The sequence below is a fragment of the Urtica dioica genome, chromosome 8 (genome assembly GCF_054948205.1).
Source record: "Urtica dioica subsp. dioica isolate 48M chromosome 8, U.dioica_male_clone48M_v1_H2, whole genome shotgun sequence".
In the NCBI taxonomy this organism is placed as follows: domain Eukaryota; kingdom Viridiplantae; phylum Streptophyta; class Magnoliopsida; order Rosales; family Urticaceae; genus Urtica; species Urtica dioica.
Genome location: NC_142763.1, coordinates 35,212,102 through 35,221,575, shown reverse-complemented (window position 1 = coordinate 35,221,575; position 9,474 = coordinate 35,212,102). Strand labels below are relative to the sequence as shown.

The following is a 9,474-nucleotide window of genomic DNA, read 5'->3' as shown; positions in this document are numbered from 1 at the left end:
GAGAAAAGTCCCAATGTTTATAGCCCAATTATTTTTTTTGGGAAAATTCTAAAAAGAAGTTATTTAAAGATCGTAATTCCTTTAATATCACAACTTTTCAATGATTTCATATATGACTCTATTTATAAATTTCAGATAATTTTATTATTATTTTAAATGAAACTGTAAACAACTAAAGAGACTTAAATGAAAATGTAAATAGTAAGAAAAAACATTCCAATAAAATTGTAAATAAGAAGGAAAAAACATTAAAAATAAGTTATTTTGATAGTTAAATGAAATATACTTAAACTAACAATGAGAAACGGATACTCATGAAGGCGTTAATAAAATGAGATAGTTCGGGCAATTTGTGCCCAGAAGATTCGAGTTGTAAAAATGGAATCAAATGGTTCATAACCTTTTGCATCTTGGAAAAAAAATTTTATTTGTAAAAAAAGTCCCTAAACTTTTTTATAAACCAAACAATCACTAACATTTTTTTTTTTGGAAAAATTAGTTTTGTTACAGCATAACTAAAAGAAAATCGCGTATGTCTTAACATGAGCTTTTTTCTAATTTTTTTTAAAACCAATCTTTTTCATAAATGAAAATTGTATAATTGTCTCATAAGCCAAAGAAGGTGTTGAAGTCAACTTGAACAAAGTCTTTAAATATGATAGCATCGTTGACCACTGTTGAGATGAAACCCCATGATAGTTAACGTGATATCAAAGCTCATTGAGCCCGGACGTATATTTGGTCTAATCGTTGAAATTTGGCCCTAAATGAACGAGGCCTAAAAGCAGCGAACTTGAAGGAAAATGTCAGAAATATTCTCACATAGAAAAGAAAAAGTAACTAACAGCAATTTATAAAGTTCATGAGTTACTCATCTCTTTGTCAATTGCTTTTAAGATGGAGCATCATGATACTTCACATTCACTCATGTCGTGATCTCTGATCCACCATTGAGAACCTTTCTCTCTCTCTCTCTCTCTCTCTCTCTCTCTCTCTCTCTCTCTCTCTCTATCTCTCTCTCTCTCTCTCTCTCTCTCTCTCTCTCTCTCTGAACCTTGACTTATTTGGTAAATCTTTTGTCTCCCTCATGGCCTCGGTGGAAGTTGACTCCTTTACCGCTTTGTGATCAGATTTTTAATCTTGCATTCAACTCTGACTCTAACAGTGACATTTGTGTCCGCCATCGGCCACTTCAATTGTGACCTCCACACCACCTTACACTATCGATTGTTGATGCCTTCCTTCTTAACATCATTCTCACCATTGTTGTGATCATCAGCCTCTGAGAGGAATAGATGAGCCCCGTCTTCTTCAAGGCCGTGACCGTGTTTAGGAGATCCACACAAATTGGACGATGCTTCTCAAGACTCACCACCAAGTTTGACTCCCATTCTACATTCACATTCAAAATAAGATGATGCTATATATGCTTTATGTGTACCACGAGACTACTTAGCAACTTTCGATTTAGTACTTACTAGATATTTTATAAATACTCTCGTGTGGGATTTCTGTATAAGCTAATGTTGAAAAAATATTAGGTTTGATTTTAGGGCATACAATATAATACCTTCGGTTTACGTAAATGTTGCATCTGCACTTTAGTTTTTAGAAATGTCACGTTAACAAACAGTTATTATCATCAATATACAATAAACAATATAAACTACTATTAATAACTGAATTTTTAATAATTTCATACGAAATATAGAGCAAAGTTTTGTAAATTGAATTCCGATTAGGAAACAAAGTTCTTGTTTCTTTTTGTATTCAGCTTATCTACTCGTATGAACTCTCTATTTATGATGACGGTAATGAAATTAGAATAAGTGTTCTATGTATTTACTTACATCGGGTTGGTGAATGCCTATCTTTCTTAAAGAGAGAGGGAGAGATAGAGAGAGAGAGAGAGAGAGAGAGAGAGAGATAAGTAATGTGTTGTTTTTTATTTAGTTTCATCACATGAAATACGTGCAAAATTTCAGGTTTTTAGGATGCGTCGTCAAGTAAAGCCACGGAGAAACAAGATACGAATGAATGTATGATGAGAAACAATCTATCATGCATGAGGTAATAGTAAAACAGCCCTCATATAGATTAAGTATATCTATTTTGTCATACCTTTAATGCATGCAAGTCGAAGGCAATGGAATATCCGATCGCCACCAAAACTTCATCTTCAACATTATATTGATCGAATTCCCTTTTTTCCAACTACGATAGCAACACTTTGGGCATCAAAACAAAGCGCCATACATCCACCTAAGTCATACATAAAAAAATATGTGTAAAAATTGGAATTGATTGTTCTAGGTCTTAATGGACTGCCATTTACCAGTGATACATCGTATGCTATAGAGACTATGGCTGAGCTTCTACGCCATGATGTAGCAATGGGGAAAAATACATATAAATTATCCGCTGATGGAGCTCGATCACAACTGTCCTTTGGCTGCCACTTATGCTGCCGAGCCGTTTATATATACAACCACAACAATGTCTTTGCATAAAAGACCATTAATTTTCATTTGAAAAATGTTTAGAGCCCGACATTCAATACTACGCCACTTTGGCTCATTTGACAAAATAGCCTCTTTTCCCTGCCTATACTCAGATTTTTCAAAGCAATATTGAATTTGCAATAGTGATACCTGTATACAAATATAAGATCGGAAGTTGGACCAGCGGAATTTGCCCAAACTGCCACAAGAAATTAGGAAGTTACCCTATATCGAGGCGTTTCAAATACCAAAAAAATGGTTAGGGTAATGATTAAAAAACGAAAATGTTTTTGGTAGCCCGCTGATGGCGCTGATGCAAACACACAGGGTGGGCCCCACCTGGCATGTGGGTCCCAGAGCAATCTCTGGTGGAAACTGAGGAATTGCTAGGAATAAAGAAGCTATTTAATAGCGAAAGAGCTCAACCGTCCTGTCCGGAAGAAGACAACATGAATATAATAATTGATTTGCACAAATTATAATAATTTGCTGAGCAAGTTGAGAATTCATTGATTCGAACAAATCATAATAATTTAATGAGCACAGACGTGTGACACAACATGTGAACGCGATTGGCATTCAAGAACATTCGATGGAAATCTTTCTTGAAATTTTCTTTAAAATTGAAAATCTCCTTTGCTTGAAGTTCAAAAGGTAATAGTCCTAAGAATCCACTTAATTGTGCGATTACGCTAAGGGTGTGTGTGGTTGACGGTAATGCAGTGTAATCACATTCTTAGAAATCTCATTAAAGTAATCAGATTCCTAGTAATGTAAGATCATACTGTTTGGTTATGAAAAATTGATATTTTAAATAGATTCATAGGAATGTTAGATTGTGTGTGTTTGATTTGACAAGGTAATTTAATGTATAATAATAAAATAGACAAATATGCTCTTATGATAATTTATTTACGAATAAATTACGTTGTGATGTTATAGTACTTATTAATTATTAATTTTTTTTATTTTAACGAAAAAGATCTTTGGTGGTTGAATTTTTTATTTTTTTTTAAATAATTTCCCATATAGTATATACATGTATATATAATTTCATTAAAATATGGTAATCCTAATACCACAAAAAAAAAAGTGTTATTCAGATTACACCCTCATGAGAATCTTTTAAAGTTATTTTTATTTATTTACGTTTATTTCTTCTTTTTTTAAACGTAAGTTTACTTTTTTTTAATGTAATCTAGGTATATATTTAAAAGAAAACTTACATTAAAAAAAAAGTTATAAATGTAAATAAATAAAGTAATTCAAAAGATTCCATTAGGCGTAATTGAATAACATTTTTTTTGTGTTATTAGGATTACCCCATTTTGGGAGGAGCGAAAAACACGACCTCCATATCCTCCTCTGCTCGGTAATGGAAGGTTTATCGCAATTGATAGTACCTCTAAATTCATAGTTCATTAATATTATACGCTCTAACTATCCCGTAGCATTTATTAACATTGAAATGTGTGACTCTAATTATGTAAAATAGAGAATCCACAATATAACTAATGAAGAGTCGTAATCAATAACATGTTACGAAAGCTTTAAAAATTGGCTCAGTTTATGAAAAGAATACAAGAAAGGACCACTAACTTTGTCGTGGATGAATCGGTACTCCGAGATCTAATTGATCTAGTCTGCGGCTGTGATCAACTACTCGATGACAGGACCACCGGCTCAGTTTATGAAAAGCATTAAAGAGAGGACCACTAACTTTGTCGTGGATGAATCGGTCATCCGAGATCTAATTGATCTAGTCTGCGGCTGTGATCAACTACTCGACGACAGGACCACCGACTCAGTTTATGAAAAGCATTAAAGAGAGGACCACAAACTTTGTCGTGGATGAATCGGTCATCCGAGATCTAATTGATCTAGTCTGCGGCTGTGATCAACTACTCGACGACAAGACCACCGGCTCAGTTTTATGAAAAGCATTAAAGAGAGGACCACTAACTTTATCGTGGATGAATCGGTCATCCGAGATCTAATTGATCTAGTCTGCGACTGTGATCAACTACTCGACGACAGGACCACCGGCTCATTTTATGAAAAGCATTAAAGAGAGGACCACTAACTTTGTCGTGGATGAATCGGTCATCCGAGATCTAATTGATCTAGTCTGTGACTATGATCGACTACTCGACAACAGGACCACCGGCTCAGTTTATGAAAGCATTTAAGAGAGGAGAACTAACTTTATCGTGGATGAATCAGTCATCCGAGATCTAATTGATCTAGTCTGCGGCTATGACCTCCCATCTAACTGTTGCGCCAAAGAACTCCATCAACACGATCATCGTCATAAGACAAGCGATGATACATGAGCTCTCAGGTCTGATAGCCGCCGAATAATACAATTTTGCACAAATGGAGGTGATTTGTGCACACCTAACATGCCTTGCAACACGATATGAAATGATATATGTGCTCGCACATTTACAATATAGTATATATGTGTATATAATTTCATTAAAATATGGTAATCCTAATACCACAAAAAAAGTATTATTAGATTACACCCTCATGAGAATCTTTTAAAGTACTTTTTATATATTTACGTTTATTTCTTCTTTTTTTAACGTAAGTTTACTTCTTCTTTTTTAATGTAATCTAGGTATATATTTAAAAGAAAACTTATTGTAAAAAAAAGTTATAAATGTAAATAAATAAAGTAATTCAAAAGATTCCATTAATTAGGGATAATTGAATAACATTTTTTTTTAATGTTATTAGGGTTACCCCATTATAAGGTAATCTCATTACCTTGGTAATCACATTCTAGTGAATCTTTTTTATTACATTCACACCAAATAAAGTAATCCTTAGCAATTTCAGGAGTGTTAATAACATCGTCCCCAACTACAAACATTAATTCTCACATAATGTTTAAAAGCCCTAGCTATTTAAGGGGTTTAGACCAATCCTAAGAATCTACCTACTATAATTCCATTACACTAAGTCTCACATAATCGAGTTGAGTTAGCTAATGAACATAAACTCTAGCTATTAAACAAACATTCCAGCGGTTTAGATGTGGGGCCCGCCCTCCCTATCACATAGTATTTCATATAAAAGTGATTACTCTCGTTAAGAATTGAGTCACAACACACTTCCGAAATGAAAGGGTCCAAAGTGAAAAGCCGCCTCCAAAAGAAACTGCGTCATGTTAGGATGACTGAAACCGAAAAGTAATTTTGGGAGGAGCGAAAAACATGACCTCCATATCCCCTTATGCTTGCTAATGTAAGGTTTATCGCCATTGATAGTACCCCTAAATTCATAGTTCATTAATATTATATGCTCTAGCTATCTCGTAGCATTTATTAACATTGAAATTTGTGACTCTAATTATGTAAAATATAGAATCTCGTACAATATAACTAATGAAGAGTCATAGTCAATAACATGTTACGAAGGCTTTAAAATTAGCTCTGTTTATGAAAAGCATTAAGGAGAGGACAATCAAATTTATCGTGGATGAATTGTTCATCCGAGATCTAATTGATCTAGTCTGCGCCTATGATCGACTACTCGACGACTAGATAATCACGAGCACCCTTACGAAAGCTTTAATAATTTACTCAGTTTATGAAAAGCATTAAGGAGGACAACCAACTTTGTCGTGGATGAACGGTCATCCGAGATCTGATTGATCTTGTCTGCGCATATGATAGACTACTCGACGACTAGATAATCACGAGCAACCTTACAAATGCTTTAATAATTGGCTCAATTTATGAAAAGCATTAAGAAGAGGACAACCAACTTTGTCGTGGATGAACGGACATCCGAGATCTAATCGATCTAGTCTGCAGCTATGATCGACTACTCGACGACAGGATAATCACGAGCACCCATCTAATTGTTGCGCTAGAGAACTCCATCGAAACGATCATCGTCATAAGACAAGCGATGGCACATGAGCTTTCAAGTCATATAGCCGCCGATTCACACAATTTTGCCCAAATTGAGGCGATTTGTGCATACCTAACATGCCTTGCAACACAGTATGGAATGATATATGTGCTCGCGGATTTACAAACTCTCACAGTGTCTATTGTTGAAGAAAATCTGAACAAGTATTGATAGTTATTTCAAATTTTAAGGTAGTGTATATGTATTGGTTGTTTACAAGGATTGAAGTGTCAGTGGGCGTTTTTGTGTTGGTGGTCCCAAAAATCGAAAATTGTGATGACCGATGGAAATTGCGATGAAATTAATGTGGAAATTTGAAAAAATTATATCCACATAAATTGCGGTAGTTGACGAAACTTGCGCTAAAACACAGAACTTGCAACGAATATAATGTTGCAAAAAATAATTTCCAAATATATATATATATATATATATATATATGGTCAAAACTTTTAATTTTAAACTATTAATTAAACAGTTACATAATTAATATATATGATTATAATATAACTTAAGATGCATTTTTTCCTTACATTTATATGATATCTTTATTAACGTACATTTCAAATAGCTTACATTTATATATAACATCATTATTTATATATAAATAAAAAATAATTACCATCAGAATTCAAGGTCTACTTAACCTATAGTCTTTTCTAGGATTCCAATTTCATTAAAAGCGTTGGGATATAATAGTCATTAATTATTAATATTCAATTCCTTTTTAAAGAAAAATAAATCTGACATACAGTCCTCTTCTCCCATCAAATCCTTCATGCGTTGTTTTTCCCTCATTAAAGCTCAAACACAAAAATGGAGCTTCAAACTAATTTCCAGGATATAATATATATATCAATATATATATATATATATATATATATATATATATATATATTGATATTGTCACGGGGATCTAAAATTTTCCCATAAAATACACATTATTTTCGAAAAGAAACGAAATCACATTTTAGACGTCAAAACGTTAACATATCGGTGACACAATGTGATGAAACGCACATTATGCCTACCGTCGTTCTATAAGCTCTATTTAGCGATTTCAACATCAATTCAATGCAAAATCACGACATTCCAAAGGTATGGATGTAATTTTTTTTAGGGTAATTTAGCAAAATAACTAACTTAAACGTTGGGAATTGCTAAATAGCCAAGGTTTGATAAATATTAGGTAAATAGCCATAAATGATGGCTATTTACCTAATATTTATTAAACCTTGGTTATTTAGTAATATCAAATGTTTAAGTTGCTATTTTTCTAATTTTTTGTTTTTTTTTTAAATCTAGAATATATTTATATTCCTTGATTTTGCTTCTAAAGAAGTTTAAGGACTAGGTCCTATTAAGGACTATTAAATCTTATATGCAAAAAGTTAGGGACCATACAACATAATGCCAAACAGTCCGAAGCCCATAACGGCAAAACAGGTACGAATAATTTCTAGTGGATGGGATTTCTTATCCTCAACAACAGATTTCATCTTCTTTCTTTCATTCTTAGTTCACTTCACTTCCATAGCACTTTTCTTCTCTCTGTCGAGACAATAATGGAGTCTTTGTTCGTGAACCAAGCTCTCTCTCGCCTCAAACTGTCCCCAAACACCCAATTACCACCCTCCTCTCATCTCGCCACACATTCCCTACGTATAAGACCGCCGCGAAATGCCCGGCAACACTCCACAACCCGCCTCCGAGTCTTCCAGAAGCAGGACGATCACACCACGGCCGATCAGAACGACGAGTCTTTCGGCGAGGTCAGCAAGATCATCGGAAGCCGCGCCTCCGCCACCTTCGACGGCGGAGCCGCCACACGGATGGAGTACCTAATCGAATGGAAAGACGGCCACGCGCCGTCGTGGGTCCCGGCAGACTTCGTCGCCAAAGACGTGGTGTCGGAGTACGAGACTCCCTGGTGGACCGCCGCCAAAAAGGCCGACGAGGCCGCCTTGGAGGCCCTGCTGAGCTCAGACGACGGCCGCGACGTCGACGCCGTGGACTCCAACGGCCGTACGGCCCTCCACTTCGTCTCCGGCCTGGGGTCGGAGCCGTGCGTGAGGCTACTCGCCGGGGCCGGCGCGTCGCTGGACCGGCGCGACTCCGCCGGCGGACTCACGCCTCTGCACATGGCGGCCGGGTACGCGCACGCCGACGCGGCGCGTGCGCTTCTGGAGTGTGGGGCCGACCCGGAGGTGAGGGACGACCGGCGGAGGAGCCCGCTGGAGCTGGCGCGTGAGATTCAGCGCGTGACGCCGCGTGGCAACCCGGCGCAGTTCGGGCGGTGGGTCGGGCTGGAAGGGGTTGTCCGGGCAATAGAGGCTGTGATCTACGAGTTTGCTGACGTGGAGGAGATCTTGGAGAAGAGGGGCAAAGGTGAGAATTTGGAGTATTTGGTGAGGTGGCGGGACGGGGCGGCGAACGAGTGGGTGAAGGCGAGACACGTGGCGGAGGAGCTTGCGGCGGATTATGAGGCCGGGCTCGAGTACGCGGTGGCGGAGGCGGTGGTGGGCCGGCGTGTCGGGGACGACGGGCGGCCGGAGTATTTGGTGAGGTGGGTTGACTTGGATGAGGAGACTTGGGAGCCTCAAGATAACGTTGACCCTCAGCTGGTCAACGAGTTTGAGGTCGCCAATGGGAATGGTGTGAAGGTAGAGAGTGAGGCCTTGAGTCGTCCACCTGATGGGCAATGAGGGACTCCTTATATTCTGTAAATTGAATTTTGTGTTGGTGAAATGAATTGGAACGGTTGTTAGTCATTTTATTTTCATTCAATTTTAGATCAATTAGTATTTTGTTTCAGAAAATAAGAACAGCCAATTTAAAATTACAATATTTAAGTATTCAAAAATATTCCATGACCTAAAACTTAAACATAAACTAAATTACTCTAGTTTAATTTACCCAAACGTAAACTCAAATTTAAAAGATATTAATGTTATACCGTCATTTTTCTTATGGTAAAAATCAATGAATTAAATTTCGGAGAATGATGTCGAAATTTTGAGTTTTGAACATTACTGGCACAAAAATGACC

The 9,474-nt window shown here is 36.8% G+C and overlaps 1 protein-coding gene across 1 annotated transcript; it reads left to right on the top strand.

Annotated features, from left to right (window-relative positions):
- The first annotated feature begins 7,777 nt into the window (after positions 1 to 7,777).
- CAO (chloroplast signal recognition particle component (CAO)) lies at positions 7,778 to 9,270 on the top strand. The gene has a single exon (XM_089624647.1). It carries the CDS (start codon positions 7,892 to 7,894, stop codon positions 9,128 to 9,130), a length of 1,239 nt encoding a protein of 412 aa, XP_089480773.1. The 5' UTR covers positions 7,778 to 7,891; the 3' UTR covers positions 9,131 to 9,270.
- The last annotated feature ends 204 nt before the right edge of the window (positions 9,271 to 9,474 follow it).